The sequence below is a fragment of the Sturnira hondurensis genome, unplaced genomic scaffold (genome assembly GCF_014824575.4).
Source record: "Sturnira hondurensis isolate 20B ecotype Veracruz unplaced genomic scaffold, ASM1482457v3 Scaffold0011378, whole genome shotgun sequence".
Classification (NCBI taxonomy): Eukaryota; Metazoa; Chordata; class Mammalia; order Chiroptera; family Phyllostomidae; genus Sturnira; species Sturnira hondurensis.
The window spans coordinates 4,091,632-4,107,362 of record NW_028084009.1 but is presented as its reverse complement, the minus strand read 5'-3'; the positions used below and the strand labels follow the sequence as shown (position 1 = coordinate 4,107,362).

Genomic DNA, 15,731 nt, shown 5'->3' with positions numbered 1-15,731 from the left:
CACGGCATGCTACTTACAACCCCAGGATTTTATTATCAAGATCCATAAATTACACAGCATTTAGATTTAAAAAATGCCTATCTCAAGAGTTACTCCAGCTTTTTTGTATGCCCCAGGAGATTAATACGAAATGTATCAGATCTAAAAGAATAAGAAAGATGAATGAGCTACAGGAACTCATCAAGGGCTTGGCGGCTTAATGTAGATAATTCTTCCGTTCTGATGCTTTGAACTTTGGCTAATGATTATTAGAGATGAAAGGGAATTGGCTTACCATGCTCCCCAAAGATTTACATATTAAACTCGACAGCCAGGACGGAGAAGTCGGAAACAGGGCAAGCTTGTCCTCCATCTCCCCTGGCTTGTTTCATGTTCAAGGGGGATCTTTCAATCCACTTGGACTTCCTTTGGGCCTTTCCCCAGAAAACTTCCCAATCCTGGCTTTTTCTGCCCCTACCCTCACTCCCCCATTTCCTCCAAACCAAAAACTCCTTTTCCTGGCTTCGGATGTCTCAAGTACAGATTTTCTCTGGCAAGCTAAGCAGAAGTTTGAAACAGACATTTATATATATTCCATGTCTTCTACTGATAATATTCATTGTGGCCCAACGAATACCATAAAAAGTGCATACTATGTGTTAGGTACTAATAACTAATACAGAATCACCCCTAGATCCCTCCTCTGCCCTAAAAAAAATCTCTGCCCTTAGGGACCTTATCGTATGGTAGTCACGTAGCAAAGACAATTAAGAAACAACTGAGTCAACACCTAAGTGTAAAAGAGAAAAATAAAGGGAGTTGGGGTGGGGAAGGTGTCAAAGGGTTCCATTTCAAATCATGAGGTCAAGAAATGGCTTCGCTTTGCAAGAAAAACTTAAGCAATGACTTGAACAAAGGAAGGGAATGAGCTATGTGAGTATTTGTCCAAACAGGATTCCAAGGAAAGAGTAGAACAAGCCCCAAGGTAGGATGTGCTCGGCAGACCCTGTGGGAAGCCAGGAGCCCAGGTGTCTATAGCTGAGTAAAGAGAATTGGGGAAACAACACAGATGAAGTGAAACAGGCCATGGGGAGTGAAACCATGTGAGTGTGGAGTCCACTGCAAGGACCCAGCTCAGGGCTGTGAGCTGGACTATCAGGATGTGACCGACACAGGATGTGACAGAGTCCGCAGGGCCAAGAATCAGGCAGCCTGGGGGCCTGGCCCACAGCAGCAGAGGCAAAGGTTCCAAGAAGTGCTCAGAGTCTCTCCGCCTACGGAACACAGAGCCAACGCCATTGGCCGGGGGACTGGGTTTGCAAGTTTCTGTAAAGTATTCCTTGCTTTTCCTCTTCCCTTAGGTACGGACAGGTCTGCAGGCAAAGCATGGCCTACTTCTTTGCTTTTCTACTTTCTGAAAGGCAAGTAAAGGGGACGGTGAAGAATCAGGTATTTCCAGATGTATGTGGGATTCTACCCAAACAAGGAAGTGTCATGCACAAGGACCAGACAGAACAAGAGTCTGTTCAGACTGCCATAAAAAAATCACCATAGTAACTTAGTGTATAAAGCAAGGTGTCAACGTGGGCCCTTAATAAGATGTGGCAAAGCCACCACTGTTGAAGAATTTGCATGAAAGGAGAGATTATCCACTTTCCCTCACTTAGCCACGTTTCTGTGCTCCTGGGTCCACCAGTTGCACATAAATGGCAAGTAGCCCCCTGGTAAATTCTCACCAAATGCAGATAAGAATCTCCGATATGGAAAACCCAAAACAATTAAAATGTTCTATCATAACAATAAACCTGGTCCCTCCACAGTCCAAAGAGTAGTATTTTCCCAAAACAGGAACAGCCAGAGACTTGGGGAAGGAGGTGTTACCCATGGCCTTTCCCGCATTTTCATGAAAATAGAAAATACACGGGCTGCCCCGTAACAAAGACCAAGAAGACACTGCCAAGTGGAGGGAGAGATGTGGCTAATCCGTGAGTCCACTCAGTAAGCACACCTGGTATTGACCTGAACTGTCTACTGTTGGAGGGTGCCTGGTAACACACAATGACTAGTTTTAGTGAGGAAGTCTCACCACTACCACTGCTGCTAAGGAAACGGAAATCCGAATGAAATTTAGTCATCAAACTTAGAGAAATAAACTAGTGGCACTTCCACGTCCTCCACCAATCCCCCGTTTTCCAGCTTCCCCGCAGCCCCCACCCCAATCTCCCCTCCCCAAGCTCTGCACCGGGCACTGTGCTAGGTTCCATGCGATCCAGTCCTTACCCTCGGGGGCTTTGATGTTGGAATAGGGTCTACCATGCACCTTGAAAACGTACAAAACAACAGGGTAAGTTCTTAATACTGGAGATCAGAGAAGAACAACAAATAGTAGGAGACCACTAACATGACTTCACATCAGGCAATTATTATTATTATTATTTGCATTTCTAACTGTTGCTCAAGTGCAGTTGTCTCCATTCCCCCCACCAGTCCCCCCGACCCTGCCCTCAATCTGTCCCCCCCCTTTGGCTTTGTCCACGCGTCCTTTATACATGTTCCTTGACAACACTTCCCTTTTTTCCCCGTTTCACCCTCCCTGCTCCCCTCTCACTATTGTCAGTTTGTTCTTTATCTCAATGTCTCTGGTTGTATTTTGCTTGCTTGTTTGTTTTGCTGATCAGGTTCCACTTATAGGCGAGATCAGACGGTATTGGTCTTTCACCTACTTTACTTAGCATGATGCTCTCCAGGTCCATCCGTGCCGCCGTGAATGTCAGTAGCCAATTATTTCCAACAATTAGCAAGTAGATATTATTTTAGAGCTGTTTTGTGCTTGGAAAAAGAAAGATCTGTGCTTTGGTCAAATAATCTAGACAGGTTTCCAGCCTCAATGAACTTGGGTTACCCACCTATGAAGAGATGTCTGGAAAGCTAGAGCAGTGGAGTCTTACCTTATGGTAACATCTAAAATACGCAGCTCGTTCATCGGAAAATTTCTCCAGTCTCTTTGGACCTTTGCTGGAGGCTTTCTTGAATACTAACCAGCATCGCTGATAAATCTGAAAGAAAGTATGAAGACTGCGTTCAGCTTCACTACTCACTCAGATATGATGTAATGACATTTGCATGCAAATGTTTTCCTTTGGATAGGTTCACCTGAGAAACATTCAGAAGCCATAAATGTGATGGTGCCTGGGGAAATCAAATTTGAAAAAACCAAAAGTGTTTCCACAGGAGTGTATTATGTCATTCTGACAATTACTGAAATGAAAAAAAAAAATGATTTGAAGGCAAATTTCTTCATGTTTTGATAACACTATCAGTAGGAATGTTTAACAGAAAGTCCCAGAGACAAAAACCTCAAATCATTTCAAATAATACAGGCCTTCGTGGCACAGGCTCTGCTTTTAAATGCAATTACATCTGGGAGCCCCGGGTCCAAGGCTTCCTTGGTGGTCTGAGGAAGAGACAGCCTCTGCATGTCAACTCCAAAATAGCCAGCGGCATCAGTACAATAACATAGTAATTAAAATCGACTCTTTGGCTTTCCTTTTGCGTAGTCACTGATTCATCAAGGGCTACGCCATGGAGACAAAAATGGAGACGTCATTAAATGGAGAAGGCTCTTAAACTAATGATGTTGGAATCATTGAGCATCCATGGGGGAAAAACAGACGCTTTCACCAGAAACACCTACCTTACATATGATTAACTCAAAATGGGCTTAAATATAAAATGAAACTCTAAAACTTTCAGGGGCAAAAAGGAGAAACTGTTTGGGATTATGGTCTGGGCGAGAGTTCTTCCACTTCATGCCAAAAGCATAGTCCACAAAAGCAAACTTCCCAAACTGTGCACGTCACCAGAACTTACAGCGTTGGCTACGTGAAAACCTGTTAAGGGGACGAGAAGAGAGCCACAGACTGGGAGAAAATATCTGCAAGCCTCGTTATCTGCAAAGGATTTGTATCCAGAATATACAAAGATCTCTCAAATTCCAACAGTAAAGAAACAATCCAATTACAAAATGGACCAAAAGAGACATAAACAGACATTTCATTGAAGAGGAGACTCAGATGACTGAGTAGTTCGTGGAAAGATGTTCAACGTCATTAGCTGTCAGGGAAATGTTAACTAAAACCACAATGAGACACCATTACACACCAATCCGATTGGCTAAAATAAACAAGAATAACAATGATAGCAGCCCCAAAGGCTGATAGGGGTACAGAGAAATCGGACCCCTCATACCTCGCTGGTGGACAAGTCAGCTGGTACAGCCACTCTGAAACAGTTTGGCCATTTCTCCCAAAATCTAAACAAGCAACACAGACAGCAGTTGCAATCTCAGGAATCAACCCCAGAGAAAAGCAAACTTCCCACAAAATAAATTTGAGCACGAATGAATGTTCAGACCAGCTTCACGTGTATCAGCACAAAACTGGAAACAACCCACATGTCCTTCAATGGGGAAATGGCTAAGCAAAAATCCCTATCACGAGATATTACTTAGCTATGTAAACGAGTGAACTATTAATACTACAACAGTTCAAGTGAGCCTGCAGAGAATTATGCTGAGTGGCGGTGAAAACAAACCCAAAAGGTTACATACTGTATAACTTCATTTACAGCATTCTTGAAATGATGAAACTATAGGAAGCAGTTAGTAGTTATCAGGTAGGGATGGAAGTGGGCAGGAGGGTGTGTCTATAAAGGTAACACAGGGAATCCTTTGGGTGACGAATTGGCCTGTATTTTGATAGTATTGATGCCAATATCTTGTTTACAATATAGCATTGTAACCTCAAAGATGTTATCACCAGGGAAACTGGGTAAAAATACAGAATCTATGTGCAATATGTCTTATAACCGAATGTGAATCTATAACTACTTCAAAATAAAGCACTTAAAATTTTTTAATGGAAAAAATGTCGAGATATTTACCGAAGAGCTTAAAATGACAGCCTAATCTAACGACAGCCATCTACCCACTTCACCGTTTTACCGTTTCTACAGTCAGACCGCAGTCTAAGTAACCGCATACACCAAGTAACTTTAAGAATTCAACTTGCAAGAATCATTGGAAAGAGTTCCAGCGTCCCTTTCAGGATGGAGAGTCAGCCATGAAAATGAACGTTCTCGGGACTGTGGTTGGCACATAGAAGTCTCACCGACTTCTCTTTTATGTCTGAATAGCAGATGAGACACCTCGCTGCCTTAAAACTTGACAACCACTGGATTACTGTAATTACAGCGAGAATGACTGTCACTCGGATTGTTCAAATAAAAGGTGCAGAAAATAGGTTTCTCACTGTTGTTCTATGATTGGCAACCACTTTCTTTTGTATACAGCCCGGAAAATGTGTTAGAAATTGAGCGTGCCAAAGGCATGCAAGAAATACACCACTACAAAAGAAAATTATCATCACCGAATTAGACAGTTAAAATTTGCTAGTTATGCCTCAACTTTCAGATCCAATCTTGAATGATAGCATTTCTGACTCTTTTCGTTGATGTTCATTTTCTTTACAATTGAACCAGTATTTATCTGGGGTATGTCCAAAGGCTGTTTGTTAAACACAGGCTGAAGATTCCTCAACTTCAGCATGTCTAATGACTGCCATCTAATCCGTCTGTATGAAGTTTAGGGGATTTTTGTTTCTCACTTTTCTTGTTTTTCTTTTGTTTTTATTAAGCAGTAGGGGAAAAGGTGCAATGTTACAATCAAATAACTGCAAGCACAAATACCACAAAAATCCACAGGCAATGTTGCTTGGAACTATTGGCTGGTAAGTCAACATGGAATAGATGGAAAGAAACTGGCCGGCTCTCACAGTTGTCCCAACATCACTCCCATTGACTGTTAAGTGTGCATATTCCTAAAGATGAGCCAGGTCCACTGAATCAGGGCCTCTTGGGGTGCAGCCAGACAAAGTTACTCTTGAACTCATTCCCCAAGTATTCTCGTTTGCAATTTGCAAGCCAACCCACAAATATGCATAAGGACTTTCAGACAATACAGCGCTTCCCATTGGGACTGCCCACAAAGAAGTCCCCAGCCAGCGCTCCAGAGTGAGGGCCCACGAGGGGTGTGCTTTCCAATCAGTGGCCTCCGTGGCAGGGTGGGGGGCTGTCTGGAGTTTGAGAGACACACGGAGGGCGAAACTCTCATCTGCTCAGGAGAGTAAACTCGCCATTTCCACCACCATGCACTTTCTGTCCTGAGAACACGAGAAAAGCCATGTAGCACCAGAGGATTCAAAACTTACCAGAACTATCTCAGTACTGTTCAGCGGAAATGCAACAGGGGGACTTGGGACTCCGACCGTGGGAAGGTGCGGAGACTAGCTAGGTTAACACTGACGTTGTGAAAGGTGAAAAGAAAGCCATGTTGAGAACGACATTCACTGAACAGCTAAGGACAGTACTTTTCTTAAAACCCATTCATTCAGCCATTTCCTCCATATTTTAAACAACATATCTGCATACCATCTATACTGTTTTCTATTAACAACTTCCCATAAACTTTTTAACTAATTTTTTTAATTTAAGGTGGAAACTTCTTTCCTAGCCACAATAGGAAACAGGAATTTCAATGGCCATAAAGAATAGGCAATCCAATGATAAACATACTGTTAGATAATTTGATGACAGAATGATTCTCACGTTAAGAAATCTCACCTCCTCCTACGCATCAGGGGTTCTCAGTCTTGGCACTATTGACCTTGCAGGCAAGATCATGTTTTGTAGGGCGGGACTGTCCTGTGTACTGTAGGACATTTAGTAGCGGTCCAGCCAGCCCCCAACCACAGAAATCCCAGGAGCAAGCTCCCCCAAATTCAGCCAACAACCAACACTGTCTCCAGACATTCCCAAGTGCCCCCTGGCATGCAAAGTAAGAAACACTGCTGAAGATGAATGCCCACTAATCTGAGATTGCACATGTCAAGAACATGAGGATTTAGGACTATTTTCAAAGCCCCAGATTCGGATGAGTCAATCCACACCAGCCACCGTGGAAGCTAGAATAGATCAACTCATCAGCCAGTTGTGACAACCTGGACAGGCACCCACCAGATTTAGGAGTTAGTTACATGAAAATGGTCTTCAGTGTGCCTTTTGTAGCCCGTAGTGCTGGCTTTATGACACCTCACTTTCAGCCTTAAATTGCCACTGCCCCTTCATTGATTTGACTATTTTTTTCACTGTCTTTCCTTTCTTTAAAACTTGATATCCTTCATCATTGCTTAGCTCTGCTTTCAAGTGCCTGACACTTTTTGCGAACACCTTTTCCTAACAAAGAATATTCTGGTCAATTCACCAAGATTTCCAGTTCAAAAAAGCAGCTAAAACAGCTGAGAACTTGTTTACAGGTCCTAACCGTACCAGCAGCCTCTTCCAATGTCCTGAACAAAGGAGTCACGAGTTAAACTTCCGGAGGGCCCAGGGGCAGTCATGAAGAAAACAGAAAGCAAAATTAGATCACAAAATTCCTGTTAAAAGAAAATTATATACTGCCTCTATGTAAGCTCAAGAAAAGGGGAAAGCTAACTAAGATGTGACCACTTAGGTCTTTCGACCTACGGTAAGAGTCAGCAAGCTTTTTCCGTAAGGAGCCAGATGACCAATATCTTAGTCTCCGATGGCGTAGGTCTTTGTAGCAACCACTAAACTCATGAAAGCACCTATAGAATACATGTGTGTGGGAATGCTGTGGCTCTCTTCCAATAAAGCTTTATTTGAAAACCAGGCAGTGGACCAGGCAAGGGCCACATGCCACCATTTGCCACTCTGTGGTCTCCAGTCACATTCCTCCACTGTTTAAACTCCGGTCGCCTGCTGGCGAACATAACACTTTGTCAAGTCCCTCCTGGGGGGGAAAGAGGAAGAAACATGCCCCAGGGGGAAATCCCTGTAGGTTCCACATCATCCCACAAGTCAAAATTTCACTTCAATCAAATTACATTAAAGTGTTGGCCTGATGCCTTTGTAGCCCTCCGCCATTTTTCTGGTCGCCCTGCCCACGGGGAGGAATGCCTGCTCTACCACGAACACAGACACCTCCCTAAGCACCCTCACAGGCAGAGATTTAGCACTCCATCTCTGCCCTTGGCTACAATTAGCTTTTTATAGCTTCCTTATTCTACGAAGTCACTGGGCGCTTGGAAGAAAGGGACTATGAGGGCTGTTTTCCATTTGGCCGGCCCCCCTTTCCGTAATCACAGCGACTTTCTCTTCTTTTCTGAGCATTATCCCCTAAAGATACGTCCTCAGCCACAGCATGCTAAGGCGGCCTCATTTCTCATTCTCTAACCTTGTTTTCACCTACCCTCCTAAACAAATCAAATCTCCTTCTCCTCCAGGACTTTAATATCAGCGCCTGGCAGGGGCTACAGTGCAGGGCAGAAGGCGCAGCCTGCTGGGTGCGGTGCCTCAGTTACCCCTTCCAACAACCCTAAGGGGCTATTATTCTCTTCCCCCACCCCTCCTCTGATTTACAAGGAGGAAATACAGCCGCAGGGAGGTCATTCAAGGGCAGGAAGCCGGTAGAAATGAGCCAGGGTTTCAGCCTGGGCTTGCCTGGCTCTGGAGAACAAGCTCTCCCCATCACCCCAGGATTTCTCCAGAAGAGTTGGACTCCTAGGGATGCACAGATGCACGCTGAGGACCGAGCTGCCTGTAGGACGTTTATTTGCATTCTTCACACGCTCTAAAAAGAGACATTTAGCTGTGACCATACGCTCTGTCATCTGGAAGACAACTGAACAGCAGAGCTACTTCCAGTGTGACAATTGCACGTGTGATTTTTTTTCATCCTCAGAGGAATAGAGACAGAGAGAGGGAGAGACAGAAATGGAGACAGAGAGAGGGAGAGACACCTCAGTGTGAGAGAGAAACACGGATCCCTTGCCTCCTGGACACACCCTGACCAGGGACGGATCCCTCAGCCTAGGCAGGTGCCCTGAACGGCGACCACAACATTTGGGGGCCGGATGATACTTCCGCTGGCTGAGCCGGGGCTGTGATTTTGAGTTCACTGGCACCGAGCACCCGCCTAGAGGGATAGTTTTTCATGAAGGATTTCTGAAAGTGGGATCCAAAGACCCTAGTCCAGGATGCCAGGTGCCATGGTAGTGTAGCAGTCTGCAAGAAGTGTTTGCACTTAAAAAAAACTCCACACGCTCTGTCTTTAAGTGACAAAGTAGTCATCACCCTTCACGGAAGTCCAGAAACCCAAATGTGCTCAGCATTTCTAACTACACGGGAAGCATCTCCTGCAACTTCTCAGCTTCGCTTGGCCTCCCTTGCCCCTTGAACTGTCAGCCTCTCGTTCCTACTAGTTACAACCACAGAGGAGTCTGGGTCCCGGCTCCCGCCTCCCACCCCCACTGCCTGGGGCTGACCTGTGACTTTCCCAGGAACACACAACCCCACCTCCACCACTGATGCAAGCCAGAGGCGCCAGCTGCCTGCCCAGAGTCTTGGGGTTCTTCGGTTGCTTTTTTTAGACCCACAGCCACAGAAAATGGCACAAACATGCAATCTGGAAGTATAAGGGGAAGAGACCTTAACCAAGGAGAAACAGGGGGTAAAAATGAGCCCAGAAGACAACCGTCCCTCCATCTGCCATCATCTGCACACTTTTCCCTTCCCAACTTAAGAATTTGACCTGGTTGATCTCTGGAACCGAGAAGTGTATAACTTTCTGGCTCTTGGAGTGACTCTGTCATTATGGGACGGCAGACAGTGACAGATGAAGAATATAAAAGGAAAGGTCCCTGGGCACCCTTGAATCGTAACTTGTAGGCTGCTACCAACTCCACTTACCAAAATAACGAGCTGGTTTGGAATCTGTACTGGAAAAAAAATCATTTTAATGAGCAAACAACATGATTCCATGCCTATCATTTACATTGCATACCTTTCATTTGCAAGGCCAGGAATGCTAATTTGAAGACAGTTTCGCGCTAGGTAGCAAAGGTAACATTTTAAATTCACTGCAGAAAAATAATACCAGAAAGAAAAAATGGGATAATGAATCACAAAATAAAAATTTTATAAAGAAGATAAAAAATCCGTAAAAGCCCCCCTAGGCAATAAATTGGCCATGTCAGGCTTTTGCTAATGGTGAAGTAAATGAGGACAACCTTTCTAGAGGCAGAATTATGTCTACCCTTTGACCTGGAAATATTAATTCTGGGAACATCCCCTCGAGGAAATAATTAAGGAGCTATGCAAACATGTTAGAATGGGACTCGTCAGCATGGAAACTGGAAACACCGAATGTTTCGGGGGACTGGTTTAATTAACTATGGCATACCTGTAAACCGGCAATTGCTATCATTAAAGATGATATTATTAAAGAATATTTACATCATAGAAAATGCGACTAGTAAAAAAATAATAAATAATAAAAAAGGAAATGCTATTAGTGAATTATTAAGTATAAAAAGTGGGCTATCCTGCTTTTTAACATTTCTGCTCCATCACAGATGCACACTCAGTAGACATGGTTCAGTTGCTCAGACAAAGATTGTGAGCTGCGGTACATTTGATCCTTCCACCCCTGCCCCTCACACCCACACACACACCCCCTCCCACGCTCACAAGGAAAAATATCTGGGCTTTGACGGGGAGCTCTGCGTGCTACAACACACAGGTCCAAGGGGGTCCGCCTCCAGATTGTCGGAGATATTCTCCACTCTAGACTGTTAACTCATAAAAACGCACGGTGCTTCCCATCCATGAAGACAAAAGTCCTGTCCCAAAATTTTGGTAGGGGCTGCCTCGACTCCCCCCCCCCCGCTCCCCCCCTCCCCACCCCGGCAGGTGCACTGCTTCTGCCTCGGCTGGCACAGTTCACACACGGTGCGCCCTCTACAGATCACCCCTTGAACTGGTACTATTCTGCTTTGTTCTCCCATTGAATGAATGAGTGCAGTAGAATCTTGAACGCGTTCATTTTATATCTTTATGCCACATTTTACTTGATGTTGAAGATTATCTCCCAACGCAACACATCAACCACTGAATCCTGTGTGTTTTACCATCTAACGAGGCCCGAAGCATCTTCTCATCTTTCCTGGGGACTGCCACGGACTCTCAGTCACCATCTCCTAAACTGCGGGCAGAGTTCCCCCGCTTTCCTGCTGGCCGCATTTCACTCCACGTCCTGCAGGACATGTGGGGTAATCTTCAACGTCTGACCACATCAATCCACTGTTCAAAACATTTCTGGGGCTGCCTTCTGCCTTCAGGCTAAAAGCCAAAGCCACAAGAAGACATTCCCCAACCTGCAAGAACCTGTCCCTCCCTACTGCCTCGGCCTTATTCCCTGGCTTTCCTCATTTGTATATTCCTCCCTTACAAATACACAAGCATGCGTAATTTAGCGATGATCAAGCAAAGAATATGTTACTGTGCAAAATTCTCGTGGAATCGGTGTCTCACGTCATACGTATTATATACTATGTACGATAGTCTTACAATAAAGTAAGCTAGAGAAAAGAAAACATCATCAAAAGAAAATCATAAGGAAAATGCCTTTGCAGGTATTTATTGGAAAACAACTGCTTCCAAGTGGACCCAGGCAGTCCCAACCCGTGACATCCAAGGGTCAACTGTGCAAGATTTTATCAGACTCATAAAGTGAATAATAATACTGTCTTCCCCTGCAGCTGTTTGTGAGAATGGGGTGAATCAGTGCATTTAAAGAACTTACATCCCTTGCAAAGCACTCATAGTGGGTGGCGGCTCCTACCATTCAACTACTTGGCGACCTGCAGGCAATGAAGGACAATACACCTTTTGATTCCTTCATTCACTCATTCATTTTGCAAATATTTACGGAACATCTAGTGGGTACTAGGTCCTGCTCCAAGCAGGGAGGAAGTGGCAGTGTGCAAAGCAAAGTTCCCAGATTCATTTTGTCATGTACAGAAACAGACAAGCAATTCTCCAGCCCCTGGCACAGTGCCTGGCATGTGGAGATAATGACGGTGGGCATACTTGCGGAACACAGTCATTTGGTCACGCACACTCAGGAAGTCTTTGGTGCAATTAAAAAAGAAATGATCTCACTGTGGCTTCCAAAGGGACCCCCGAATCAGTCTTTGGGTGATCCCCAAACCAAAATCACCAAGACTCAGTCCCAGTTCCGTAGCCGGGCCCTGTGTAATCTGACCCCTGCCTACTAGCCAGGCCTCTTCTCCCACCCGTGTCTGCTTTGCTCGTGACACAGCAGCCTCCAAAATACTCCAGGCTCCTCTGATGAGAATGAAGGAGTTTGCCGGTAGCCCGTCCCCACTGCTGCTCACAGGGCAGCCTCCTTTCCATCCTTCACATCCCAGGTGAACCTTCTCTATCAATGAGCTATGGTTGTAGAACATCGCCCTGGAGCTCGGCAACCCCACACAGCAATCGCTGATCACTTCCCACGATGATGATCGATAAGGAGGCAGCTCTGCTGACCCGACCTGGTCTCTCCATCACGGCTGGGCTCCTGCATGCCTGAGCAGTCAAGTCTCGGCCGTCTTGAGTTCGTCTTGAGTGGGCCTGAGGATGGCTCAGCTCTGCACCACGGGGCATATTCTCACAGGGCGAGTAGAAGGCAGAGAGAAGCAGCAGAAAGATTGTTTGTGCCCTGTATTCCTTCACAGTGGAGGTGGTCTCCTTACCACACTAGGTGAGGGTCAAAGTCCTACTCTCCACTTGACCTCCTCTGACATCACCCCAGCCGGGAAAGGGGTTGGCCCCACATCACGGCTGGGTGAGGGTGCAGGTCCAGGCTCCCCCCTCCTGGTCTCCTCTGACACCATGTTAGGGAGGGCTAATGACCAGCGGGCGGGGATGAAAGTCCTGGCCCCCTACTTGCACTTCATGGATAGACACTGCCTTGGTGGTGGAGTGACACCCTGGCCCATTTACAAGGGATCAGAATACACCAGACCCGAAATATGCTGCTTTGGCACAAGGATGACTTCAAGCTGAAGGCAGCTGAGAAACAGCAAGCATGGAAAAAGCTCTCTTCCCTCCCCTTTCTGCCTAAATGCAAGGCATATCTATTTCCCTTTAACAGTGTGACACGAACTTGTATCCATAAAGGTGCTTCCTCTCTCACACCAGGAAGAACAGAGATGGAGCAAAGATGAGCCTAGGTAACAAACCGTACTAAGCAACCCTGATCTACTAGCCATTTCCTGGACACTTCCCCATAACGTACCACCCCCAGGAGCTCAAACCCCCAGACCTTTGTCTGGTCTCCTCACCCCAAGGTTTCACCCTTTGTTGAAATGGTATATATGACCCTGCACCTCACCAGTGTTTGGGTTGTCACATCTTTTCTGTGAAGTCCCCGTGAATGTAAAAGTATCAGTGAAATGCGTGCACCTTTTCTCCTAGGCTGTCTTCTGTCAGTTTGATTTGCAATGCCAAGGCACAGCACCGAAGGGGGTAGGGAGAACTATTCTACTCACTGCAGAGTCACAAATGTGGAAGTCCAGGTTCCTTACTCAGCCTTTCCTGGCAGGTGTGGCCTGGGCGGGGCTTTGCTGACGTAAGCCGTCACTTTATGCATTGCTAGGCTGCCTCATCTCCCGGTAGGTTGGTCAGGAAAAGAGATTTTCTTGGGACTTTCTTGGTACCCACTGGCATTTCCAGGTTGCTGGCTTCTTTAGCCCCACGTCCGAGATAAATGGGGCCAAAAGGAAACCCAGGGAAGTCACCGCCGTGTTGTTCCTCCGGTCCTAAGGCCCCAAGTCAGTCTGCTTCTCTCTACCTGTCAGAGTTTTCAGGGTCTGATTTACATTAATATATATGCCCGACCCTATATAATTTATACATAATGCCCAGGAATTTTTAGTTGTACGTAGCAGAAAGAACAGGGGGAAGGTATGTCTAGTCACTAGTCCTAGAATCAGAAGTCTGTAAATGCTTTCATAAGCCTCTATGTATGTCAAGTATGCTAATAATAGTCATCTCACATGGTCAAGGCCGGAGTCAGGGCAGGGCCGGACAATCAAGTTTCAGGGTCAAGCTCAGGGAGGTCACTGAAGCCATCAATGCACTCACAATCTGCCATGATGTCACCTCCTCAGAGACACCGCCCCAGCTACCAAATCTAATATACCTGCAACTCCCACACATGAACTCAAAATCGATACCTGAGGTTATCTTGCTCATTTATTTGGCTGCGTATTTGCTTTCCCTTCCTCCTCAGAATATTAAAAAAATCGTATTTTACCTTAATCACCTTGAATCCTCATGACCTAGGAGAGCATTAGAGTCTTCACTTCTTTATCTTTGAATGACTGAGTGAATAAATTAATGGGAGAAATTCATCCTCAGAACTCATGAGATTTCCAGAATTTCATATTTTTTGCCCTTGGATATCAAAGTGACTCGGAATGGGTCTGACATTTCCAGACAAGCCTTAACATCTTTATACAAGATTTCAATTAAAAAAAAACCAAGATATGTAGAGTACAAACATTCAAATTATATTGAGAGTCATTCTTTAGGAAGAAACAATTATGAAACCACATTTTTCTTTAAAAGCACGTTCCACAAAACGCCATTTACCACACCATGGGGAACGCCTTCCATAGCTATCTGTCAGGCCAGCGTTTTAAAACATCAGTGGGTTTTTGTTCTAAACCCACAGAACCTCAAGATGACTGTATTTCCCTATAAACTCAAATAAATGCATCCCTATCATTAGAAACAGGCTCTGACCACACTGGCAAGACATCGATCTGCAGTGGCAAATGGAAGGAGAAGGAAGTCGGGTAGAGGGAAGGGAAGGGGAGGGGAGGGAAGGGGAGGGGAGGGGAGGGGAGGGGAGGGGAGGGGAGGGAGATGGGAAGAAGGGGGGTGGGGGGAGGGAGAGGAAAAGGGGGAGGAGGGGGAGGGGGGAGGACAGGGAGGAGGAGGAGAACAAGAAGGAGAAGAAGAGCCCAGATTAGAGAGTTTCACTTAAAACGCGTGTTCTGAAGCTGAGTCCCAGGAACAGTTACAGAAAGCACCCGTGCAGCGCGGCGGCCCGCCACACCTCCGTATATTAATAAATGGCAACGCTGAGGGAGAATCATTCTGCGAGAAGGCTCAGTGCAGAAAATGAGAATGCCACTCTCAAAGAACGGAAGAAAAATGAATTCCACGGTTGAGAAAGCACTCTTTTAAACACACACACACGGAAGGAACAGATGTTCCCAGAAAAGGGCAGAAGGGTGAGGAATCATAGTCACGCTGTAAAAAATTCTAAGCCAAGAATGCAAGAGAAGAAACCTGGGTGGCCTCGGAGGAACCGGTGGCAGATTTTCATGGGCAATTTGCAGCGAAGAAGCAGAGTTTCGAAAATCATCCTTGTCATGCAGAGAGGTTGGAAGTGACAGTGCCTGCAGGTCAGGTGCCTGTTCGATCTTGGTTTGGGGGAGTTTTGATTTGTTTGGTTTTATTGAAGGATGAGCAGAATTCTGCACTGGCAACACATTCACTACTAGGTCGGCCAAAAAGTCTGTACCGGTTTTCCCGTAAATAAAAGACGCATTTTTTCATGATCAACAATAACTTTGTTGATTTCGATATTTTGAGTATGTCCGCTATCTCCCTCAGGGTATAAAATATTGGTTGTTCTCAATTAATGTCTCAATGTGATCGCTATCAACTCCAGCTGGCCCACCAGACTGTAGAGCGTCGTCCAGAGAGAAATCTCCAGCACGAAACTTCGCAAACTCCTTTTGACACGTTCCATCAGT

At 45.5% G+C, this 15,731-nt stretch overlaps 1 protein-coding gene across 2 annotated transcripts in view; it reads right to left on the bottom strand.

Annotated features, from left to right (window-relative positions):
* The window catches only part of DOK5 (docking protein 5), a 123,353-nt gene that overhangs the window by 60,040 nt on the left and 47,582 nt on the right, over window positions 1–15,731 (bottom strand). For both annotated transcript variants that reach the window (XM_037059941.1, XM_037059940.1), the window contains exon 2: window positions 2,928–3,035. In XM_037059941.1, coding sequence (XP_036915836.1) covers window positions 2,928–3,035 — 108 coding nt within the window. The remainder of the gene's footprint in view (window positions 1–2,927; window positions 3,036–15,731) is intronic.